Here is a 26235-nt window from a genome sequence, read left to right as displayed (position 1 = left end):
ATACTTAATTTTTTTTAAAAAAATTGGATAATAATAAGAGGATGGGAAGCCCAATTTTCTTGTTCTTTAAAGATAAGAGAAAATGAGAAAAATGAGCCAAAAAATAATTAGAGCATGTGATTGGTGAATGGTGTGGTTTGACCATTCTTAGACGCAGCCTCTCCCATACCTTCAGCACCCAGCACGCCACTATGCTAAAACAATTTTGAACACTTTACGTACCAAATCTCTCTCTCTCAACTGTCTTTTAAACCCAAAAATAAAAAAGGAAAAAAAGAAGAGATTTTCACTTCTCTGACAACCTTAAAGCAATCTCAACTCACATCTGTCAATGCCCTTCCCTCACTTGTAGATTCACAGCTAAATCCTCTCTCTCTCTCTCTCTATCTTTACATCACCTGAAGACAAAAAATATCCCATTTTTCTTTTTTATCTACCTTAGTTTTGTCTGCTTCTTATCTAACTTCCAGTTGTCTGCAAAGAAAAAGAAGATCCCAGAAACTATGAATGAAGTAATGTTCTCAGCTTGAAACCCTGCTCACAAGTTCCGTTCTTTGTATTTTGTTTGTAAAAGCTTCTTCTTCTTCTTCTTCTTCTTCCATTTCAAGTTCTCTTACAGCCTTTTTTTTTTTTTCTCATTGACTTTCTAGAAGACTTGGTCAGCACTATTCCTTCAAATAATTGCTATAATTATAGTATTTCAGGATTTAGTGAAAGCTTTTTTAAGCAGTTTGACACTTTTGGGTACCTTTAAAAACTTTTTAAAAACTTTGGATCAAAAGCTGTTTAGTTTCCATTTTTACCTGATTCGGTTTCTGTCAGGGTTGGTGTTATTGTCTTTGTATCATATTAGTTTATTACTATTATATTATTATTATTATTATTAATTTTTTGGGTTTTAAATGAGTAGTAATGGAGTGGTTGAGTTGAACTAAATGAGATTTGATGGGTAAAACTAACTGCGCCCCTTTGGTTTATTTCTTCTAGCTGAAAGTCAAAGTTGAGACATGGCAACCAGGTCCACAATTTCTACCAAAAATTGAAATTAAAAAAAAAAGAGACAATGTATGTTGCAGAAACAAAACTTGCTTCTCAATCTTTGTTTTGTTCCTTCATGGAATATTCATTTATGAAATGGGAATTCTTTTTCTTATCATTGTAGTGGTTTAAGGTTTTTTTTTTTTTTTGGTTTTTTATGGGAGTTAATTATTCTAAATAGAGCTTCAATGCATATAGAATTCTGATAGTGGTTAATTTGCTTTTGCTTTTGCTTTTCCTGGTGTTTACTACCTTAATTTTCCATCTTTTTTTCTTTCTTTGCCTGTTCGTAAATAGAAATTGTGGCCTAAAGATCTGGTCTGATTGATTCCTGCTTTGGCAGCTTTCCGGGATCTCATGTGCAGCTGGTTTTGGAGAATCTTGTTTATAATATCATTGGGTGTTGAAACTTGAAAGCATCTTTTGAGAACTGCAGTTCTTTATCAGTATCTGCAGCTCCTGAAGAAAAAAGAAGTTTCTTGGTTTTGGTGGTGTCTATGCGATTGAATCAGTGCAATTCGATTCATATTTGCGTAGAATGGCTGGTGGCAGGAGAAAGAAGCAGCATTTTAGCAGAATACATGCCTTTTCATGTGGGAAAGCATCTTTCAAAGGGGAGCACTCATTGATTGGAGGGCCTGGTTTCTCAAGGGTAGTGTATTGCAATGACCCTGAATGCTTTGAGGCAGGTCTCCTCAACTATGGTGATAATTATGTCAGAAGTACAAAGTATACACTTGCAACCTTCTTCCCGAAATCGTTGTTTGAGCAGTTCAGGAGGGTTGCCAATTTTTATTTTCTTATCTGTGCGATACTGTCCTTCACCCCACTCTCTCCTTACTCAGCTGTCAGTAATGTTCTTCCATTGGTTGTTGTAATTGGAGCTACCATGGGAAAGGAGGTTGTCGAAGATTGGAGACGAAAAAAGCAGGTAACACTGATGCTGGCTTAGATGTCACATTTATGGTTTAGTACTATTCTGTTTCTGATTATGACGTGACAAGTGTATATTCAGCTGTGAACAGTTTTTTCAAACTAATTTTCCTAGTCGTAATCATAATTGCAATTGAAATTTATGATTTTTCTATGAATTATGGGAAATGTATGGTAGATTTCTGAATTTTTGGGTCTGCAAATGTTAGGATTTGGGAAGATATTGTCAGAAAGTTCGTTAGTTCAGGGAAACGATTTTTGAGAAAACATACTTGTCAGGTTCTACTACTTAACAGGTTTGATGGGAGGTTGTGTATAGTGGTTATCTTGCAGCAGAGACCAAGCGAAAGGTGGGGGTAGGGGGAAAGGGATTGCAGAGGTCTGTCTGTTTAGATGCAGTAGCTTTATCTATCTGATGGGTTAGTTTCAACCAGTTAATTTACGTGTTCTTTGTTCTTAGTCAATTCAAATATGCTGCATCCTGTGAAAGTAATTAAGTCCCATTAATTGCTACTTCACATCAAAAGTGGTAGTGCATAGTCCCCATTAAAACTGTGTATAGAATGCTACAGGTCTGTTTATATTTTTTGGCTCTTTAGTGTGTGGAGTTGATGCTATTCCTTTAAGCTTCATATCTCTCTTTTTTGACTGCCATTCTTGTGTTTATATCTTTTTACTCTAGTTTGATTAGTCTTTTGTTTCTTGAGCTCGTAAAATAGTTGTTGATAACATTGCAGGACATTGAGGTGAATAACAGGAAAGTTAAAGTGCATCAAGGTGATGGTATTTTTGAACATACTAAATGGATGGATTTGAAAGTTGGTGATATAGTCAAGGTGGAAAAGGATGAATTCTTTCCTTCGGATCTCATTTTGCTCTCATCAAGTTACGATGAAGCTATTTGCTACGTTGAAACAACAAACCTTGATGGAGAAACCAATTTGAAACTAAAACAAGCATTGGAAGCAACTTCAAGCATGCATGAGGAATCAAGCTTTCAAAACTTCAAGGCTGTCATTAGATGTGAAGATCCAAATGCAAATTTGTACTCCTTTGTTGGCAGTCTGGAACTTGGAGAAGAGCAGCATCCTCTATCCCCCCAGCAGCTTCTACTTAGGGACTCCAAGTTACGAAACACGGATTATATATTTGGTGCAGTTATCTTCACAGGCCACGACACAAAGGTTATCCAAAATTCAACAGCACCTCCTTCAAAGAGAAGCAAGATTGAGAAGAGGATGGATAAGATTGTGTACTTTTTGTTTGCTGTCCTGGTTGTGCTGTCTATTATTGGGTCAATTTTCTTTGGGATAGCAACCAGGGAGGACCTGGAAAATGGAAGAATGACAAGATGGTACCTTAGACCAGATAAGACTACAATTTATTATAACCCAAAAAAAGCAGCAGTTGCAGCAATTTTGCAATTTTTGACAGCCCTCATGTTGTATTCATATTTGATTCCCATTTCCTTGTATGTATCCATTGAAATTGTCAAAGTTCTCCAGAGCATTTTCATCAACCAAGATCCGCACATGTACTATGAGGAAGCAGACAAGCCAGCACGTGCTCGAACCTCAAATCTAAATGAAGAACTTGGCCAGGTTGATACCATACTTTCCGATAAAACAGGAACTTTGACTTGCAACTCTATGGAATTTATCAAATGTTCTGTAGCTGGAATATCTTATGGCTATGGAATTACTGAAGTTGAGAGAGCTCTGGCCTGGAGAAAGGGTTCACCTTTGGCTCAAGAGGCGACAGAGGTAGAGGGCCAAGTAGAGAAGTTTGAGGAAGAAAAGCCATCCGTCAAAGGGTTTAATTTTGTGGATGACAGAATCATTAATGGTAATTGGGTAAATGAAACTCGGGCAGATGTAATCCAGAAGTTCTTACGACTATTGGCTACCTGCCATACTGCAATACCTGAAGTGGATGAAGAAACTGGAAGAATTTCTTATGAAGCTGAATCACCTGATGAGGCAGCATTTGTGGTTGCAGCTAGAGAACTGGGATTTGAGTTTTATGAGAGGACACAAACAAGCATTTCATTATTCGAGTTAGACCCAGTCTCTGGCAAAAAAGTTGAAAGGTCAAAATCTTTAATGCTCAATAGTTAATAAACTATTCTGAGGCCCTCCTTCGTAGTCAACTTTAGCTGTGGCAGAATGCATAGGCTTTATCATTTCAATTTAGGTATTAGTAGCTAATGGTATTTTCATATATGTATTCAACATGATGGAACATTTTTTTCTCTTTTGCAGATCTTATAACCTATTGAACATCTTGGAGTTTAGTAGCTCAAGAAAGCGGATGTCTGTGATTGTGAGGAATGAGGAGGGAAAGCTGCTACTACTTTGTAAAGGTGCCGACAGGTTTGTAATCTGAAACAGAACTTACTATTATTGGAGCAAGTGATAATAATGAAAATAGCAAAATTTTGAGGTGTGAGGCATTACATTGGTGAAAAACTGAAAATACAAGTTAGTGGTCAGTGGCATGGCTCCTGCAATAGCTTTTCAACTCTGTTTGCATCTCTTTTTTTTTTTTTTTCCCATTTCGCTTTTAGATGAGTGGCAAATGGGGTGGGAAGGGTTGACCTCTAGCACCAAAAAAGAAACAACTGGAGACCTCATTCTATCTCTGCGTAAAAATGAATATTTTTCTGTCATAACTAAGGGAAGGGCAATTGTATATATCTTGACTGGCTAAATTACGTTGCTTAGTAGTTCTTTCCAGTATACAAATGCTTGAAAACAGATTACATTAAGTACATCTTCATTCTCCAAACAAGCAGTGTCGTGTTTGAAAGACTTGCAAAGAATGGACAAGAATTTGCAGAGCAAACCAAGGAGCACATCAATGAATATGCTGATGCTGGTTTGAGGACTTTGGTACTTGCATACCGTGAAATAGATGAGGAAGAATATGTTGAGTTCAATGAGCAATTCACAGAAGCCAAGAACTTAGTGAGTGCAGATCGTGAAGAAATGATTGAGGAAGTGGCAGAAAAGATTGAGAGGGATTTTATTCTTCTTGGTGCTACTGCTGTTGAAGACAAACTTCAAAATGGGGTGGGTTTAATGGCATTTAATGAAAGCATTATCATCACACAGCAAAATAACCCTCAGCTTTTGTTTATTCTCCCTATGAACGTAGAAATAACTATCATTACAAACTAAGTCAATAAATATGACTTGTTCTAATTCATTTTTCATTTCATGCTCGAATACTGGAGGATTGAATCACTTTTAAGATCAATTCTAAGGTTTTATATTGAGTATTTCGCCGTTTCTTCTGGATAGGTTCCTGAATGCATTGACAAACTTGCACAAGCTGGGATCAAAATATGGGTTTTGACAGGAGATAAGATGGAGACAGCAATAAATATTGGGTATAATGAGTATTGCTAATACTTACAATAAAATCTGATGTAAACTTTAATGTGCTGACTTTTCAAACTGTTATGTTGAATTTTGCAGCTTTGCCTGTAGTTTGCTTAGACAAGGAATGAAGCAAATAGTAATAAATTCAGAGACTCCAGAAAACAAGGCATTGGAGAAAGCAGAGGACAAATCTGCTGTTGCAGCGGTAGACTCTAACTTCAACTGATGGCTTTATTTTTCCCTCCTTTTAAGTTTATCTGCATTTAAGGTGATTAGGCATTACAGCATTTGACAAATTGCTCCTTTTAACCATGCTTGTCACTGAGAATGTTCAATTTAAATCCAGTAAACAATATATATTTTTCATTTATTATATTTCCAGATTTTCTTACCATTTTGGACTGCGATAGCATATCAACTCAAAAATTCTCAGCGGCTTTCTTCGTTTATATTCAGATTAAATCCTTCCATTTATTTTTGTCCTATGAACTAACTGTTGCAACAAAAGTTTCCTAATTTGTGGACAAATGGGACAACTCAACATTTTTCGTGGTCTTCCTCTTCATCTATATCGACATATACAAAAGCATTATGGACCTTTTTCTCTGCCAGTTTATTTTGTCCATTTTATCTCATCGAATGCTTAATGTGAAACCTCATGACAAATCTCAGCTTTAGGCTCTTTGGTAAAGTTGTGCAGTTGACACTGACATCCTCCTCATTACTGGGGGTTAAGATTAACTCGAGCTTTACTTGAGGTGTTTTTTCTGCTTTAATTCATTTATTTATGAAAAAATCACTCTCACATGTCTTACTTCCTGGATAGGCTCAATTATAACACATAGGAACTATGTGAGTGGCATAAATTAAAATAATTTAAGAAAGATTTTGCTCCCTTCAACAGTTTTTGAGATACGTTTTTGCCCCAGTACAAAAGTAGGATTTTATAGTCACATGTCTTGACAACTTCTTGGTAACCAGTATAAAGTGGTTTCTTATCAAATCTAGTCCAACTTTTGAGTGTGCTTGTCAGCTTGATGAGATCTTTTTGATTTTCTAGGCATTTAAGGCAAGCGTTTGCCAGCAGATAGCTGAAGGGAAGCAGTTGCTTACTTCATCAAGTGAAAATTCTGAGGCATTGGCTTTAATTGTTGATGGGAAGTCACTAACTTGTGCTCTGGAAGATGATGTCAAAGACAGTTTCCTAGAACTTGCCATTGGCTGTGCGTCAGTTATTTGCTGTCGTTCATCTCCTAAACAGAAGGCACTAGTAAGTTATATTATCTTTCAATGGTGCATAAAATATATTCTTTTAATGCAATAATTTCTATTTGATTTTGTTCCTATGGTGAGCAAAAAGTGGTGTAAGTTGTGCATGTTATACTTAGGGATAACATATTCTGACAGAAGAAAGTGTTGAACTGAGATTTCAAGAGCTACTAGCCTGTTTATAGTACTTCTGGAATCTTTAAAAACTAAGTCAGTTTTAAATGAATGATGAAATTTGTCCCACATCAACTTGACTATCAAGTACTTACTTTTATAACCAAGAACATCATCCAAGCTCTGGCTTGCTTCTAGCAATTCCAAGGAGAACTCAAACTAATTATCTGAAAAAAAAATGCAGGTTACAAGACTGGTTAAAACTAAAACGGGTAGTACAACTCTAGCGATTGGTGATGGAGCAAATGATGTTGGTATGCTTCAAGAAGCTGATATTGGAGTTGGTATCAGTGGTGTGGAAGGAATGCAGGTAAATGCTAAATAGATTGCTTCATGTGTAAAGCCGGTGCATTGATTTGTTTTACTTGATGCTTTCTCCATCTTTCTAATACCCACTTCTAAAATTTTCAGGCTGTGATGTCAAGTGATATAGCAATTGCCCAGTTCCGCTTTTTGGAGCGCTTGCTTCTTGTGCATGGACATTGGTGTTATAGACGGATCTCATCAATGGTAATATAAGTAATTCTGAGATGTTAATCTTGAAGTGTTCTCAATCTAACCTGGAATTGAGATGACCAATGTTTTTATCACAAAGTTAAATTTGGAATTTTGATATCACCACAAATTCGGAAGATGTTTGAGTTAAATCAGGAACAACAGTTTAAAATGAATAGGGTTTTGACCAATATGATTCTTGTACTGTTGAACTATTAAATTCCCAGAAGTTCAAACTATGAGTCGCATTTTGTTTCGTTTTTCTTTGGTCTGAAAATCGATTTGGTTTTTAATCTATGGTAGAAAAATTAAACCTTTTCTTAATCCTTTTGTTTAGCCATGACAATCAAATGCCAGAAACCAGATTAATGCTCTTTTTCAAGCATCCAATATCAACCAGTTAAATTGAGATGATTGAACTGTTTTGCAGATATGCTATTTCTTTTACAAGAATATTGCATTTGGTTTCACTATCTTCTTCTTTGAGATATATGCATCATTCTCGGGGCAAGCTGTGTACAACGATTGGTATCTGTCCCTCTATAATGTCTTCTTCACATCACTTCCTGTGATTGCTCTGGGAGTTTTTGACCAGGATGTCTCTTCCCGTTTGTGTCTGAAGGTATCTCTCGTATAAGTGGTTTTCTTTTGCCCACAAAGTGATAGATTCTTGAATGGCATTATTTAGCTTCGTTGATTGAAGTAGAAAACTAACATATTTTTAAAATTCTATACTGGAGAGAAAATGCCACCGTGATGATAATATCTCATTTCTCTTCTACTTAATGTTGCAGTTTCCTCTATTATACCAAGAAGGCATACAGAATGTGCTGTTTAGCTGGCTTAGAATCCTTGGCTGGGCATTTAATGGAGTGCTAAGTGCTACCATAATCTTCTTCTTCTGCATCCAAGCAATGCAGCATCAAGCCTTTCGCAAAGGTGGGGAAGTTGTTGGATTGGAAATCCTTGGCGCTACCATGTATACGTGTACGGTCTGGGTAGTTAACTGCCAAATGGCACTATCCATCACCTATTTTACATATATACAACATCTCTTCATCTGGGGCGGCATTATATTCTGGTATATATTCCTCATGGCTTATGGAGCCCTGGACCCAGACATATCAACTACCGCCTACCAGGTCTTTGTTGAAGCCTGTGCACCATCTGGATTGTATTGGCTTCTCACACTCCTTGTGCTGATAGGCTCACTTCTCCCATATTTCACTTACTCTGCCATTCAAATGCGGTTTTTCCCCTTGTATCATCAGATGATACAGTGGATAAGATCTGATGGGCAAAGCGATGACCCTGAGTACTGTCATATGGTAAGGCAGAGATCACTACGTCCCACAACAGTAGGTTATACCGCACGTTTTGAAGCAAAATCTAAAAGCTTTAAAGAGAGAGCTGGGGATCATTGATGGTTATCCTTTAGTTTCTAGCTCAAGATAGTTGTATATTACTTGTGCTGCTAGGTTTCTTCTAAATGTACATAATTTAACATCGAGATAGTTGCGTTTCTTGACAAGAAAGTTATGTCCCTAAGATGTTCCTGTCAACCCAACCGATGCAGCCTTGTATCCAACCTTTTCAGTTGGAACCATCTTCTTTTATTTATTTCTATGAGCCCATATCACGTTTTTCAGCTAAAGTTGTAATTTGTATGATAAGAAGTAAGGATATAGAAACAAAAGTTAATTAATTTTGAATTGTTCTTGAATCTGCAAGAAAATTTATGACATTATTCATGTTGTCCTGCATGATTCTCAGAAACCTATTTCAACACCATTAAATCATCTCTCTTCCTTTTGCCATTCCCCTGACAGAATCGGCCTCCAGCTTTTTGGAGGTGAGTACCCAACCCTGTTGTCCAGCTCTTTTGTTGCTTGCAGTACATTTCTAAAGATTGTAGAGGGGAAAAAGTATATATACATTTGAATATATTCATGTTTACAGCAAGCAAAATGAGGAAAAAGTTAAAAAGGCGGAAGAATTGACTGTTGGTTCTAGATCCTGTTCTGTGTCTGTATCCATAGTTCTACAGGATCAAATATAAAGTTCCTTCCCTAGGGGCATCGGGTTACCTTAAATGGTCTTGTAAAGGTCACATAGCATGAGTTACACACCTTCATTGCATACCTTAGCTTTCACATTTAACTTTGAAGTGCAGATATTACTCTAATCTTGCCATTGATCTTTCCCAAGCTGATTATAAAGATTATCCGGATGCTTTTACATGACATCTTTCTGTCGTGAGGCTAAGGCCAATGCCAAGATTTTCTGGATTATATACTGCCAATTAATCTAGACTGCTACTATAAAACCAGACATCAATAAGAACCAGCTTTTTCTGGCAGAGCTGAGGATTTCTGGTTCGTTAAAAACTGGACAACTCACCTTTGGAAAACCAATAGGATTCTCTGCATTGCAAAGCATACAACATAGTTGATGAAGATTCCTTTATCATTGTGCTAAAAGCCATGTGGTTTTCCAGCATGATCTTAATTTCTTAGTTGTCAGTTGAGGCCTTTGATATTATAGTAATGTACAGATAACCAACATGAACCATTTTTCTTGCTCATTTCTCTGGTTTATCATTTTAGATAAGCTCAATCAGATAAGCTCAATCTTCAAGAATATATAGAAATATCTGAAGAAATACTAACAATGAATGCACTCAGCTTCATTGCATATATAGATTCATCAGAAAAACCCCTAACAAAAAGGTTATTTTAACATAATACATAAAGCCAACCTGGATCTATTAAACTTTGGAATCAACATATATATACAATGGCTGGTAGCATGTTCTTCCTCCAATCTGTACAGATAGATGAAATTGAAAACAAAGTTAGATACAGAATGACCATATTTCAGAGCCTTAATTATTAATAATTCACAGTAAGATCCATCGACAAATCATTCCAGGTAATGTTTACACAAAAAAAAAAAGAAAGAAAGAAAGAAAGAATAAATTATATATAACCTAACATGACAAAGTAATGCCTAGAAAGTCCAAGGCTGACTTTGCCATTACAGAAGAAAATTCATTGAAGCTAATGACACCATCCCCATCGGTATCAGCCTCTTTGATCATCTCCGTCAGCTCTCTATATGTCAATGATTGTCCCATTTTGGCCATGCAGCCTGCTAGCTCCGCCGCGGTGATGAAGCCATTGCCATCACGATCAAACAAATGGAAAACCTCCCTGAGTTGCTCTTGGTTTACCAATATCTGTTCATTCATGTCAGGCAATATGGCATTGACTAGTTCATCAAACTCCACCGCACCATTGCCATTAGAGTCCATGTTGGCTAGCAGGACATGAATTTGATCGCCGGATGGCTTGAGTCCTAGCGATCTTAGCAGCGCCGCAAGCTCTAGAATGGTCAGGCTGCCATCCGAATCCATGTCAAACCTTGCGAAGATGTCCTTTAATTGATTGATTTGATCAACTCGTAATGACACCATTTTGAATGGAAATGTTCCTAGCACATGAAACGCACCACAAAACCAAAAAAATACTCGAAAACAAATGTTAGTAAGAGAATGAATATTAACGTCTTAATGGTAGTTTGTGGTCATGATAAAGCAGGTGGCCGCGGCGCCCCCGGCAGCTATGGAGGAGAAGAAGGGATGGGCAAGGAGGAAATGAAAGAAATGTTTTGGTTTTTGGTATTTTCGGGGAGGTATGGTTATGAGTGTGAGGTTTAGATTTGATGTTGGGGTGGCATTATAAATAGAAAGCTCGTCGTCGGTGGATTTGTTTCTCTTTGTTATACTTTACACACACAATGGAAGGTTAAGATTCTCTAGGATTTCCTTTCATAGGAGTTTCCAAGGAAACCTCCTCATTGCCTCGTTTGGCCTTTTTTTATTTTTTTTCTTTAGGTAATCACTACGCTGTGTCAACAAATATTAATTCATGAGAATGCCTTTCACTAATTAATACCAGGAAACCTAAAAAGGGGTTTCCAAATTGCATTTAGAAAGAAGAAAGTATTTTATGATAATTAAATTAATTTCGAGCTTAGTATTAGTTTGAATTTGGTTGCTAAAAAGAGATTATATTTCGAAAGATGTTTTAGATTTTGGAAATGCACGTAAATCAACAAGCTAATTATGGAAGTGATTTTATTGATTTATGTATAATTATTTGAGAAACTGCAAAATGAGGGTAGTCATTGCTTCACTGTCATTGTCAACCAAACATGTTACTCTTCACAGCCTGCAACAACTCAAGTGCGTGGGATTTGTTTACAGGCAATATTCAACGTCGGTGGTTCTCGCTCTCGTACAAGAGGAACAATTAGCTGTACTTGTAAACATTAATTTATTCTTCATAAGTTATGACCCAAAACTTTTTAATTAGGATTTTATCTTTCACACACACACATTTATATATATATATATATATTATTGATTATTGAATCTATTTGCATAAACAGTTGGGAAATTAATTTGTTTGGATCATTTGCACAACATCAATAATAAATTAAGAATTATCTAATTGATTCTTAATTAAGAAGAGTGAAACGTCACGTTTTTATGTCATCTTATTACATCAATATATAATCATGTTGTAATTTGATGGCATTTGATATCAAGGATGTGAAACCATATTACTTATAATGTGTCTAATTAAATTACATTACAATATTTGTTTTAAACCAAATCAATCAAATGTAAGATTACAATATAATTATATTATAATCAATAGATGTAATGTGATTATATTGAAAAACGAATGCAATCTCATACTACAATTTAATTTTTATCATTTTAAAAAAATTAAAAATATTTTTAAATTTTTGAAAAAATCCATAAATTTTGAAAAACATAAAAATAATTTTTTAATTTTAAAAATTCTAAAAATTTAAGAAACCTAAAAATAATTTTTATTTATTAAAAAAATTCTAGAATGATAAAAATAGAAATAATTATTATTTTAAAGAAATTATAAAAGATTTGAAAATCTATAAAATAAAAAATATATATAGAATTTTTGACAAAATAGAAGATATTCTTTTTTATACTCATAAGTTTTTAAAATTATAAAAATTATTTCCTCTATGTAATTTTTAATAAACTTTTAAAAATTAAAAATATTTCTTTTTTACTTTCATTTTTTTCAAAAATTCTCTTTTGGTTTTTATTTTCTTAATTTTTATAAAAAGAATTATTTCCATTTTTAATGTTTTAAAATTTTCAAAATTGCTAACAAATAAAAAGTTATTTTTTTAATTAATATTAATATGGATTTGCTTGATGCTTGGTTATTTGTTGGAAAATTTATTTAAAAAATTATATCATATAAAAATTTATAATAAAAAAACATATAAATATATTAAACTTGCATTTTAACACGTAGGATGATTTTAAAAATTAACATTATACTTTATAAATCAAACGTTACAATGTTATCTTTCTAACATTTTAATTACACCTTCTTTAATATACCAAACGTTGTAATGTTATATTATCAGCAATCATATTCCTTGTAATCACATTATTTGTAATGTGACTGCATTATAAGGTACCAAACACAATCTTTATTGTGACATGCAACATATCATGTTAATATTACGTGACCATATAAGATAATAAGTGATGCTTTTATTAATAACAATTAATCAATAATTAATTATGAAAATCTATTTGACTCAAAATAAAAATATATATTCGTAATCTTTAATCCGAACACACTATTCAAATTGAATTAGTAATAAAGTATTAAAGCTCCAATAATGTATATTGAGTGTGCATACAGTATTCTTTGTATCAAATCAAATCTAAATATTCTTTGTTTTTCGTAATCAATTCATAGATATATTATACATTAAGAAACAAAGTGTTACTAGATGCTTCGTCTTGCCAGATCTAAAACCTCCGAAGTTAAAAGAAGTAAGAACCAAGGTAAAAAAGATTACAACTTCACCAAAATCATGATCATCCCCTTCTTTCTTTCTTTTATTTGTGTTTTTTCAGTGCTTACAGAGGTAAAGGAAAAGATATCATGTGCATGTGCTGCAATGATTTAGGCAAATATATGAAACTAAATACCAACAATGCTGCACTCGAACATATAATTCATTCATTGATGAGTGATCTCTTTCTTAAAAGGTATGATTCAAATTTACTTATCTCGAATCTTAAAAGAATACGAGCAATGCTACCTTAAATTTCAAACTTGAGGGTGATGGGCGTGGTTATTTGTTTCTTCCCCAAAAGACATGACCTTGGCTCCCACCTCCACCTCACCAGCCATGCAATGTTGACACTTTCGCTTCAACCATCCCAAGCAGCCTCCATGCTTGATAGTATCCAACGGTGTAACTGGCGCTGCCGTCCGACGTCGGACACAAATTCTTCCCACCACGCAAGAAACTATTGCAAGAAATGTGAGAATCGAGATAACCGCAAAGAACGGCCCTATAGACCCTGATGACGATGACGAACTGCTTGCCGCCGCTGCTCCTTGGCTGCTCCCTATATCTCCTTGTTGCTGCTGCTGCCCCTGCCCCTGTGGTAATGACGAAATAGTGGATTCCATCTTCTTTGTGATTAAGGAAGAAATAACTACGAATAGAAGGCCATCTATATATACGAGTAGCAAGCCACCAAGTCGATTTGTCGACCAAGATAAAAAAAAAAAAGTGAGAAGAGAAGCGGGCAATGCTCTTTTGAAGGCTTTAAACCGGCCATAAAGAAGAGAGAAAGATCAGTAAGTGGAAGCCAACATGGAAAGGACCAAAAAAGATAATTTTTGCGTGCTTTGCGTGCTTCTTTGCCTCGTCAGAAAGCTCTGAAACCATTAAAGATGGTCCAAATTCTCCAGTGCTAAAAGTCACTCCCCTTGATATCTTAGTACATTAATATATTTCAAGGATTTAAATTAATATATTTCAAATCCCATTATTTCTTTTAATTTATATAGTACATGCATGTAAAACATTTTATCCTAAGGGTCCCTTTGGTATTAAGCAATTGATTTCCTAACAGAAAATCATTCTTTTTGAAAAGAAAGGTTTTTTTTTTTGGTGTTTGGATATCAATCTGAAAAATATATTCTGGTATTTGGAAATTTTATTAATATTTACAAACATAAATACTTAAAAATTATGATACAAAAATCTTCCTTCTATTATATCGTTATTTTTGTTATGAATATATGTATGAATATTCATGATGTTGTAAGTTAAAAAGTATAGACTAAGCCAAACAGCCTAATTTACAAAAAAAAAAAAATGTAATCTGATTTGAACTATAGAATTAAATTAAAATTATAATTTATATTTAAATAAAATCTTTTTACTCCCTTTAAATACTCTCTTATATTTTTGTTAGAGTTGTTCTCTTAAGATTTATTTCATAATAATTTTCTCTTTATCAAGAGAATTATTTTTCATGTTTATTGAATTATAAAATCTTCATTATCGTTAATAAACTAACATTTGGTAACTCTTTTCATTCACCCAAATTTTGCTGATAATAGGTCCTGTTTGATTTATGAAAAATTTGAAGTAAAGAAAATATTAAGGAAATTAAATTGGGGGAAAACATATTAAAGCAAAGTAAAATGAAATTCTTTGTCTTGTTTGGTTATACAAGAAAGTTTATAATTTTTCTATCTATTTTAAGGATAAAACAAAAAAAATCATACCCAACTCAATACTTCAGTGCCAATATTTGCAGCACATTTAACACCAAAATCATGTTACCACCACCAATTTTCTATGAATCAAACGAACTCTATATTTGAATGAGAGAATGGAATAATCATTCCTTTTCTATTCTTAATCTTTTTTTAGTACTTGAAAAGAATGATCATTTTTTGAAATGACCCTACAGGGAAATGAGGGATAGCCAATACCAAGTCCCTTGATATTAGCTATTCCAAAAGGTTAAGGGTAGAGTAAAAAAATTTAGTGAACAAAAATACTTTTTATTAATTTTAAAAATTATTATATTATATAAAATGTAATTTATTTATTTTTTAAAATTTCTTACTCACAAAACTTATATGTTTTCTATTATAGGTAATTAAGTTTTTATTTATTATTTTTACTAAGATAAACCCTTATATTAACACACATGAATAACTGATAAGTTCGCAAGTACCTAGCACTTTCGGCACATGCGATAAATAATCATGTCTTGGTGCGAGAAATTTTTCCTTAATCAATTTCGTCATGTTAAAAAGATCACATCAACATTCACTTTTTAGTTGATCATGAACCGTTAAGATTACATGATTCAAGTGACATCTTTTCATTAATAATAAAAAGAATCCTTTTAGGTTCAACTTATAATATAAAAATTGAGTAGATAAAAAAATAATAATTTATTTTTAAAAAATGATAAAAATTTAGAGGTTTATTTACTCCCTCCGGCTCCATCCCTTAAATTAAACTCTCAAAAACTTTAAAGAAGTTTTTATTTCAATAGTTTTCACTCAAATAAAATAATTAAGTTCCATTTCTACCCTTCATGTTTTTGCTTTTGGAATTCGTGAATCATTGAGCAATTGGTTTTCCCACTAATTGCTTCCAGTCATATTTTTTTTATTATATAATGTTTAAAAAAATTCCTAAATTATTAAAAAAATTTAAATTGATCTTTATTCTTTTATTACATTTAATCAACTTATTATACTTTTATAATTAAATCTGTATAAATTATTTTTTTTGAGATTATGAAATTTTATTAATTAATCGAGATATTATTTAATTAATAAATTAATAATTTACACATAAGTTAATAAAAAATTAATTTATCAAAATATTTTTTATTTTTTTTAAATTTAATTTAATGTATATGTATTGCGTATAGTTTTTTATGGCAACATGACACTATATCAGAGCTTCTTCATGCATTAAGAAAAGTTAAAGATGAAATTCAAAAAAAATTAATTTCTAGAGGAAATAGCATTGGACTCGTATTTTATAAAAACCTCATAATTAAGTCATGTATATATATAATTTTGATGTATAAAGAGATTATTAATTTATATATCAAGTGAGACCTATATATTTTTTAAAAATATATTATCTTATAAATTTAGTGAATTATTAATTTTCATATTAGTCATAAGTCGAGAGAGATCAAAAATATTATTTAATTGAGATTATTGATTTGAGTATTAATTTATAAAGAGTATAGTGTATTTTAGATAAAATAAACTCCTATGACTAATAGTTAAATAATTGTTATTAATGAAAATATCACTTGTCATTTTATATTTACATAAAATTAACATGGAAGGTGAAAAATGTTATGTGACCATACATCATATCACATAAGTATTTTATATTATCATTTATTGTAACATGCCAACATGTTGCATCAGCATCACATTATATAAAATAAAAAATGATATTTTAACTGATTTTTTATTAATCAACTATTAATCATAATGATTTATTTGATTTAAAATAAAAATATATTTAAATTTTCTTAAATAATTCATGAGCTTTTTTTAGATATTTTGCCTCATTGTTTTTACAATTTTTTGTTGTTGCTTTTTTAAAGAATTTGTGCATTGATGCTAACTAACAATAAACAAGAAAAGAAGGGTAAATTTGATAACTCAAGTGCATTTGTTGTTTTGCTTGGACGAATAGTTGTCATTATTTAAAAAGGAAAGATAAATTAAAAAAAAATTAGATAGAAGGAGTAATGTTTTATTCAAAATTATTGTATATAGGAAAATTTTCTATGGTTACAAAATTTAACCAAAAAAAAGATTGATTTTATTTTTTTTGTTTATTAGGGAAACATATGATTAATCATAAGTAAAAAATAATAAACTCGATAATAATTACATAGAGAATTCTAATACTCAAATAATTTTTGATATATATAATATTAAATTACCTAACAAGAGTCCCTTTCCATTTATTTCTTGGTTATTTCAAAATTATTCATGTCAATCAGACATTAAAATGAATCATAATAATAATTCTTACTTTGTTAATTTATTGAATCAAATTACAAAAAAATTATTATATTTTAATTTTAATTTTATTATATTTTTATAAAATAATTATTTTATTTCGTTTCATAAAGCAAACATGCAATTATTATTTTTCTTGACTCAGGAAAGAAAACCAAATTTGACAGTAAAATTTAAGATTTTTTAAATGAATAATTATTTATGAGTCCAAGTTCATCGACCATTTTAGGTAAAATTTTTACTTTATGAATTTTAATTGGTCACTTTTCCGTAAGAAATTTATGGCTACACTAGCATTTAGAAAACAGCAAATGCAGGTTCTGGACCTTTTTCCCTCCAAATCTTAACTCTTTCAATTCTATTCTTGGTTAGGAGAATGTGAGATTAAAGTGTATTTGGGTCACAAGAAGAAATGAAGTGAAAATGAAATAATTATTTCGTAAGAATAAAGTAATAGATGAATAGATATTATGTAGTTTGATTTATAAGAATAAAATAAAATAAGAATTATTATTATAAATTATTTTAATATTTGATTGACATAAATAATTTTAAAAATAATTAAAAAATAAGTCATAATTAACAAAAATATCATTTATTATAATAGTTATTTTTAAATTCAAATATTTATTATTTTAATAAATGATTATTTAAATGTTAATATAATTATTTATTTTAATTTAAAAATCTTAATAATTTATATTTTATTTTAAAATATTAACAATTTTATAATTAAAATATTAATTTTATTATTTATTTTTAAAATATTAAAATATAAAAAAATTTATAATTAAGACTTTAATTTAATTTTTAAATTTAAAATTTTAATTTTTTATAATTTATAATTATTTTATCAATTAGTGCAATAATGAATAATTAAATACTTAAATTAATAATGCCTTGCAGCATCACGTGGGCACCCCCGCTTATTGAAATCTACAAAATTCTTCCTTGGGTCTCATTCCTTTGATAAGCTCTCAAAATTTTCAACATTTTACATCTGATTATAACATAGGTCTTTTCCTTATCTTCCAAACAATACCCTTTTCTATGTGCTCCTTATTTGGTGTCAACATTATAAAATTTTGGATAAGCTCGATCATAATTGACTTGTGTTATATTTTCTACACAAAGTCAAATCCATAAGTTGTAGTTTCAAAAATGCAATCTCTAATTATTGAAATGCCATATATTAAAATTTTAAATTTATTTATTAACACAATTACATTTTAATAGATAATAAAACTATCACATACCCACACTTTAAAATTTTTTTACTTTTACAAATATCATTATGTCATTATTCTAATAGAAATCTCATATCAAGTACGTTAAATACGTAATATGCACAAAGTGAATTATCTTTTTGTTTTTAAAATTTATAATTAAAATTTAATTTTTTTATTTTAAACTCATTTTAATTTTTTTTATATTTTAAATTTATTTTAATTTAATGAGAGAGGTTTTGAAATAATTAGGGAATTTATTTAGTATTTTCGCAACTGTGTTTTTATTGCATTTTTTCTTTTTGAAAAGTTTCCTTTTGTGGAAGATAACATCCAGCCATTTTCCTCTGCGCCGTATGCCAGGACAAATGAAAGGAACCAAACACGTGTACAACTTTGACTCGGTACGAGAAAGAAGAAAAGAAAAACCAGATTAAAGTTTTCAGAAAAAAGAAGGAAGGGTAAACGTATTTTGTTTTTTATGAAAAGAAAAGCAACCCATACTAAGACACGTCATTATCCTAATTTGTTAGTATTATTGCTTTTTAAGTGGTCCCTCCCTTGAATCCCTTCCCTCATTCGCCCACCGCACTCCAATGATTAAATTGACTACCAACAGGGTTAAAACCGTCAATTCACAAAAAAAATCTCCCATTCTTAACTGAAAAAAATACTAATAACAGAAAAAAAAAGTTCTCAAAAAGAAAAAAAGGAGAAAAAGTGACTGTTCGTCTGTCACTTAGGAGAGAAAAAGAAAATCAAATAAAAAAAGAAAGAAAGGGAAATTAGAGAGAGCGAGAGAGAAGCGTACGGCAACGGCGACACGGCATTTAGATTTTTTCCTGGTTCAACTCTTTTTTTTTTCTTTTTCATCTTTGAATTCTAGTTTTATAGATTTGTATATACACAATACATTGGATGGTTTCTGTTTCGGTTGAATTTGTACAGATCTGTGGAATTCGACGTTTGTTTTTTTATTTTTTATGTGAGAAATGAAAGATTTAGTGTTACCACTGGGAAATAAAAAGTAAAAAGGGTTAAAGACACTGGAGGCAGCGGTTCATCGATCTCTTCCTGGGAATTTTGTTGTGAGAATAACACAAATACATGAATCGGTCGATAAACCTCTGCATCCAGAGCCTTGCCTCGCTCTTTAATTTCTTCTTTCTTTTATATAATATATATCTTTTTACAGCAAAAGCAAACAATTTTTTTTTTTTGAAGTTTAATGAGAGTTATTAATAATTTCTCTGCTCGTTGGTTGCTGAGCAATTTTAAACAAAATTATAAATCATGATATAAGTAGAAAGAATTACTATCTGGGTCATTTTTAGTTTTCTATTATTTTGTAATATGAATTTCCTTAAAATGTCTTCTTTTTTTTGTTTTAATTTTTTTTTAACAAATAATGCCTAATGTTAGGTGGTTGCAGTGAAGCAAAAAGGGATTTCCTTATCGTTTCCCGGTTGTGGACCCAACGGGGCTACTGATCAAAGCTGTTTTATTACTATTTTTTTTTTTACTTTTACTAATTATGCTTGATGTTTTTATTTATGTGTACTGTGTAGTAGGAAGGAAATGAATGGTGAATGAGCTACTTGACAAATGAATGTATTGCCAATATTTGGTGTGAGATTTTGAAATGCATTAAATGCCTTTCGATTTGCTTGCTAAGTGGTAATTTGTTTCTGAAATTTGTGTCGATTATGTGATTTTTAACATTGCATCTGAAATATTATTGACCTTTTTTCTCCCAATATTATATGATACGAATCTTCTTGTGGAAATTATTTGGATAATGTTCTTGATCTTCGCTCAATTATAATTTATTTGTTTAAATAAATTCCGGATTATATCGTTTTCATATGTGATAAATCTAGAGTTAAAAACATTGTGCATGGATGCATGTTTACTCATGATATTTTAGTGCTTTGTTAGTCATTATGTTGAACAAGGTTGAACCATTTTGAGAGCTAGACATTGTTTTCTTTGTGCTTGAATTTGTGCCAGTAATGAGTAATCCATAATGCTTTTTGGCATCTTATTTATTGTTAAGGTTCTTAAGAAAGATAGAGAGAAATGGAGCTTCCTTTAAATGTTTTGGCATTTATGTTATTTTGAATGTGAATGGAAAGCATGCTGTGTCAATTTGTTTGACTGTTCATTTGAGTTGCATTCAGCAAGGAATTTTTTCGATTAGCAATGTTTAGATCATTAGTTGGTGTGGGCAATTCTGGAAGTTCATAATGTTGTAAAGATTCTGTTGATGACTGAAATTTGTATGACATGAGATGAGATTCTGCCCATGGTCCAACGCCGGTAAGGCTCCTATGTACTTCGGTCTCGGTTACAGATGATGGTTGAAGATTCACCATTTTAACTGAAGAAAGTAGAAGGGATAGGGTACCCCTTTTTGTATATGTATATTTTTGTTTTGCAGTTGTGTGGGACTTTTAGATGGTAGTAAATAGGCATTAAGTGCAGCCATTTATGTGTCATTTTCTCTGAGCAGGTAGGGGTAGTTAAAAGTTTCTTTCTTTGTAAAAAAAGTTATCCTTTGAAATGAAGTTTCCAAGTGGGGGGACAAACCTTCGTCATTGCTGCATGAAAGTGAGGGAAAATTACGGTTTCACAGGTAGCAAGTTGTGAAAGAATCTGCTATTTTCATGTGAACAAATGGAATCTGGTATCAAATCCCATCCACCAAAAGCTTTGGTGGAAATAAAATCAAGTTAAATTCTCTCCTTAGTCTTCTAGTGACTAGGGGTACCAACCAAAAAGGTTGGGTTATGGGAGCATAAATAGGAACTCCAAAAGAGAAGGAAAGAATCCGGGGGGAGCATAAGCAAGCTGAGGATATTCTGTTGTTTTGTATCCTATTCTTTGTTGTTAGGTTGAAAATTGTTGCACCCATTGTACTCGATGTTTGCTTGTCATTCTAATGGAATTCTCCCTTTTCAGTTTTAGTAAACTGAATTTTCTTTCAGTTTCGTGATTCCTTTGTTACTACTCAGTATTCTCCCTTTTTTGTTTGTTCTGGTTGTGGGGCAAGCCGATGGATGGGCTTTTGACTCCTTTCGGGGTGCCATCTGACTAGGCTTAAGTTTGGGACTTTGCTGACGTTCATGAATTTCGTTCGACTAATTTGGGCCAGAATGGCCCTTGCTCCGCAAGTGTCGTTTTTCTCTTGTTATTTTGGGTTTAAACCTAACACGTAAAGGCCTAGATGGTAAACATTGTGGTCACGAACGTACCCATACAAGATGTGAGGCAGATTTTGCACGACATTTGATCCATAGCAAAGGCTGCAGAAACCCGGTAAAATGGTGTCCCCTGGATCAAAATTCAGCTGACAAAGGACGTTATGCCAGGGAAGCTGGCGAATGGCGGCTTCAATGTCGTGACTTGATTAGGTACCTCCAATGAAAATGTTTTCGTTTGCATGACTAGTTGCAACTATGGTACCTGTAGCTCCCCTAAACCTATCAATGGCAGCTTCCATTTATTTTAATTTCCCGTCAAAATAAAATAAAGTAAAGATGGGATGCCGTGAGTAGAAATCCAAATTACTGCCAATGGCGATGGCAATGAGTCAGCTGATCTTTCAAAGGAATATGCAGGACCAGCACTTGATACTATTTTATATATAATAACCAACGTATTAATATAAATGACGACAAAAGATGTTGTACATTGCATAATAAACAATAATATAGGAATGATTTCTTACATCATAGTTCATTCATGTTTGTACTTTATTGTAATATTTATTTATTTATTTTGTTTCTTTCTTGCTTGGAAAAAACAATCAAAGTGTCTGTCTGTAAAGGTGTACTATGGGTCGACCTGTTATGAGAATATCCTTCTTTCGAGTGTGCTGCCCTTGTCCAAATGAATGAAGAAATCTCTAGACTATTAGGAAATGTTAATATTAAGACCATACCAATGAAAAAAAAAAAAAGAGGAAATGATGATTTGTAGATCGAAGTATGTGGTAGGCATGACATTTACATCATATGCATATATATATATATATATATGGCTATATAACAGTTATTTGCTATTAAAATATTGTTGTAAATTCAGCAACAAGTAGCCTAGGAAGCAACTGGGCCTCTTTCTACATGTTCAATTATACCACTGATAAGTCTTGAAAGCAGGTAGCATAAAGGTTTATATAATTTCCTCCAAGCATTCTTAAGCATGCATCTGTCAGATTCAAAGGAGAGCTCAGATACATATATAAGCTTGGAATATAAGAATTTAACTGCCAGAACAAACTCCATTAATTTTGTGTGCTAAATCATAGACAAGATAACAAAAATTGATCAAGAATATGTGATGATTAGGTAGAGCCTAGAACTAGAAATCAAACAGTAATGGAAATGGGTCAAGTCATAATAAAATTTACAACATCAAAAAGTAGTCTTTGTTTACGCAAAGCCAATCCTCAACTCATCATCTGCAGACAGTACAGATTCAAGCTATTATAAGTGCATCTTGATTCTTGACAAATTTATCTCTTCTCCTCATTGATGTAATTAATTTTCTTATTAAAAAAAGAAAAAGCATAAACTTTTTCCCTTAGAAGTACTAATCAAACATGAATATGTATTGACTAATTGAACAGCAACAATTTACAACATGACATGTCTTCATACACAGAGCTAATAGTCAACTGATTTGCATGAAAAAGAACCAACAAAAAAAAAAAAAGAAGACCTTCGATTTGAGTTATTAGGCATCTTGACAATTTTTTCCCTCTTCTCCTCCTTGATCTAGAGAAGTACAAAAGGAAGGAGCTACAACAACAGAAGAATAAACCTTAGAACTGCCAAGTGAGAGCTGGGAAAGCTTGTTATTACTACCCTCATCGTGATCTGAAGTCGAAGAACAAAATATAGTTTCCTCAACAAGCGTATCAAAATCGACTGGGTCGACTTTGTTTCCTACGTTTTGATTTTGCCAAGGAACAGTACCAATGGATTTGAGAGATGTTGATCTTGCATGGTTCTTCGTGATTGTTAGCTGAAGAAGCTGATAAAGCCTTGGATTCTTTCCTAGTAGATTGCAGTTCTCTTCATAGGTATTCATTACCCCATGATACTGAAAGTTGGTCTTTGCATTCCTTCCTCGCAAAAGCCTTGCTGCGCTATCATAAGCCAAGGCAGCCTCTTCTGCTCTATCAAAAGTCCCTAGCCATAGCCTCAGCTTCTGCGAAGAGTCCTTGATCTCAGCCACCCATCTACCTGACGGTCTTTGTCTCACCCCAAGGTATCTCCTCCCAGTATTGTCGTTGTTTCCTCTTTTTGTAAGCTTCTTGCCTCTTTTCTCACTATCTTCATGAAAGCTTTCTGTTTCAAGCGGAATTGAGATATGGTTTTTGCAAGGGCTTTGAGATTGATGAGACGGTATGGTTCTTGAGCTATCCATGCTGTCCATGATCGGAGGAGAAAGGGTTATGGTTTAGCAAAACTGAGGAGGGTCTGCTATGATATTGTGGAATAATGGAGACTTAATAGAATGATTTTGGGATAATGTCATGTTGATTGTCTGCTTTGGGTTTGATGTTTCTGATAAAAATAATATAAATAAATAAATAATGAGAAAAAGTATAAGTGCAGCACTAGATTCCTACCATCATAGCTAAATAACAAGCAGCCTCTATTTGAATTAGGTTAGCAAGATGACGAATAGAGAATTAATTTGCTGATAAAGTTCAGTAGAAATAGGCATTCATGTATAATTGTGACTGCTACTTGGAGGGATATGAATGAATGGTATATCAGGCATCATCAACTTTCTGGATTGTTGGCATCCTTCTGGACTTGTATATTTGGTAGATTAGATATATAAATCTTGCGATTAGGACAAAGATACATTGGAAAGAAACAAATTTAGCAGATCAATACTTGGACAAAGATACCCTGAAAAAAAAAATGAGAAAACCAAATTAAGAAGTCCTTGTTCTTATTTGTGAAGTATCATTACCCCCTTATGATTTTCATGAATCATATGGTGCAATAACAATTTGAATAAGTGAAGCTAGATGGGGTAGCTGCATAGATGTACTGCTTCTGTCTTAGATCAATGCCAGTCTTCTTTCTGAAACTCTTGGGACTTTTGTGGCTATTCACTTGGTCGTCAGTTCATGTCTCTTAAATGGAAGATCTTTGATCACTTAGCTATGAGGAAAGGGTTGAGAGGGTTGTCTTGAAGAGACTGACAGGTCCCGTAACAAAGCATCTATTTCAAGTTCAAGGAAATCTTCTCTCATTTCTGCCAAATGCATGGGGCCAATTGATTTCATAGGGCAGTTTGTGTGAACTGGTTCCATTGTTAATCACATCAAGTTTATCTTAAATTTCTATGGATCAATGCATGAAATCAGAAGGGTTATAACTGTAATTCTCTGATATCTACCATATGACAAGGATCTGATGTCTCTCTCTCTCTCTGTGTGAAGAATAATATAATTTGTAATTTGAGGATGGCCGACTGAGGTGAGAATTTGAAGTGGAACACTAGAGCTCAAGTAGTTGGCAGAAAACTCCAAAGGCCAAAGAACTGACATAAGCAAATGTTTTATTGCTTATATAATACAGGATTTAAATCAGATTTTTACCCTAATTAATACCTTTGGTAGCATACATCCAACAGCCTACAAACAAAACCCACACCTCAAAAAGTGCCAAACCAAAACAGAGCCCCCCCCCCCCCCCCACGTTTTCTTTCCAACATCAACCCCTTTGCTGTACCTCAAAACTAAAAACTAATGTTTGGTATTTTGTCTGATAATGGGTGTCTTTGCCTTAGTCTTAAAGAACATGCCATATCCTTTGTAGTTCATTTTGCTTTTCAAAAGCTACAACTGTTCTTGTGCGCTGCAAATACATCATCAGGACCTTTTTAGGTTTCTTGTTGGATTCCTTGTCAACTTATTTTATTTTTACCTTTCACTCCTTTTAATTTCTTTTGTTTTTTCTACTCTTTACTGCCATTTTCAGATATAGATGATATACATATACAAAGGGTCATTTAGTTTTTCCTTGTTGGATTGTTCAGCCTTGGGGAGATCTTCTACTCTCCAAACCTTGAGTTCATTTGTTGTTTTGTGCAGATACAGATTAAAACACATGGGAAGAACCTCTACATATAATGTTTACTTTAATTAAAGTATTCTATTTATGTAAAGTTTATAACAGTGAAATGCATCTGGTTGAGATGGCTCCTAAGTCTTGCTTGGAAAGTTAATATGAAGAAGCTGCTATAAAAAGGAAATTATACTGTTTTAAGTAATATAAAACTTACTTTTGTGTATAATGCTTTTCCAGTTTTGGGGGAGACCATGAATTAGGACGGTTTTTGGAACGTGGGCTCAGAGAAGTTAACTCAAAGCCCAACAAGTCTACACTTTACATCACCCAAATAAAAAATAATAATTTTTTAATAAATAATAATTAATTAATTATTATTAATTAAATTACTATTTATTATTATATATCACGTAATGTTAATGTGATATATTAATATATTATAATTAATAATAATTTAATATATTAATGTAACATAATATTATAATTATGTAATAATTTTACTTTCGATATTAACATCACATCATTATCATATGATCATAAAATGATAAATAATAATTCGAATAATATCAATTAGTAAATTATTAGTTATAATACTTATTTAATTCAAAATAAAAAATTATTTCAAATTTTATAAATAATTTATGAATATTTTTAAACATCT

The 26235-nt window shown here is 32.3% G+C and overlaps 4 protein-coding genes and 1 long non-coding RNA gene across 6 annotated transcripts; 2 read left to right on the top strand and 3 right to left on the bottom strand.

The window, feature by feature from the left end:
* Positions 1-224: 224 nt before the first annotated feature.
* LOC110417784 (putative phospholipid-transporting ATPase 9) lies at positions 225-9034 on the top strand. Of its 2 annotated transcripts, none has more exons than XM_021430308.2 (12): positions 225-512; positions 1382-1969; positions 2709-4060; positions 4233-4343; positions 4766-5042; positions 5274-5362; positions 5451-5559; positions 6415-6624; positions 6982-7107; positions 7209-7307; positions 7723-7914; positions 8087-9034. In XM_021430308.2, exons 2-12 carry the CDS (start codon positions 1577-1579, stop codon positions 8714-8716), a joined length of 3588 nt encoding a protein of 1195 aa, XP_021285983.1. In that variant the 5' UTR covers positions 225-512; positions 1382-1576; the 3' UTR covers positions 8717-9034. The 2 variants fall into 2 exon arrangements, with proteins under 2 accessions (XP_021285983.1, XP_021285985.1); XM_021430310.2 differs by lacking the exon at positions 225-512 and adding an exon at positions 742-1065.
* A 1147-nt stretch (positions 9035-10181) lies between these two features.
* Positions 10182-10986, bottom strand: LOC110418406 (EF hand calcium-binding protein family). Its single transcript, XM_021431126.1, has one exon. It carries the CDS (start codon positions 10765-10767, stop codon positions 10282-10284), a length of 486 nt encoding a protein of 161 aa, XP_021286801.1. The 5' UTR covers positions 10768-10986; the 3' UTR covers positions 10182-10281.
* A 1930-nt stretch (positions 10987-12916) lies between these two features.
* On the bottom strand, positions 12917-13923 carry LOC110417973 (uncharacterized). Its single transcript, XM_021430585.2, has one exon. It carries the CDS (start codon positions 13847-13849, stop codon positions 13481-13483), a length of 369 nt encoding a protein of 122 aa, XP_021286260.1. The 5' UTR covers positions 13850-13923; the 3' UTR covers positions 12917-13480.
* A 5251-nt stretch (positions 13924-19174) lies between these two features.
* Positions 19175-20129, top strand: LOC110418011 (uncharacterized). The gene is made up of 2 exons (XR_016351331.1): positions 19175-19322; positions 19910-20129. It is a non-coding gene; the product is annotated as an uncharacterized LOC110418011 (long non-coding RNA).
* A 3069-nt stretch (positions 20130-23198) lies between these two features.
* LOC110418652 (uncharacterized) lies at positions 23199-23984 on the bottom strand. Its single transcript, XM_021431435.1, has one exon. The coding sequence runs from the start codon at positions 23917-23919 to the stop codon at positions 23215-23217; it is 705 nt and encodes a 234-aa protein (XP_021287110.1). The 5' UTR covers positions 23920-23984; the 3' UTR covers positions 23199-23214.
* Positions 23985-26235: the final 2251 nt, after the last annotated feature.

The sequence above is a fragment of the Theobroma umbraticum genome, unplaced genomic scaffold, assembly GCF_002168275.2.
Source record: "Theobroma umbraticum cultivar Fairchild unplaced genomic scaffold, ASM216827v3 scaffold_50.0, whole genome shotgun sequence".
Taxonomy (NCBI): Eukaryota; Viridiplantae; Streptophyta; class Magnoliopsida; order Malvales; family Malvaceae; genus Theobroma; species Theobroma umbraticum.
The sequence above is the reverse complement of the archived record's forward strand: the minus strand, read 5'-3'. Positions and strand labels throughout refer to the sequence as shown.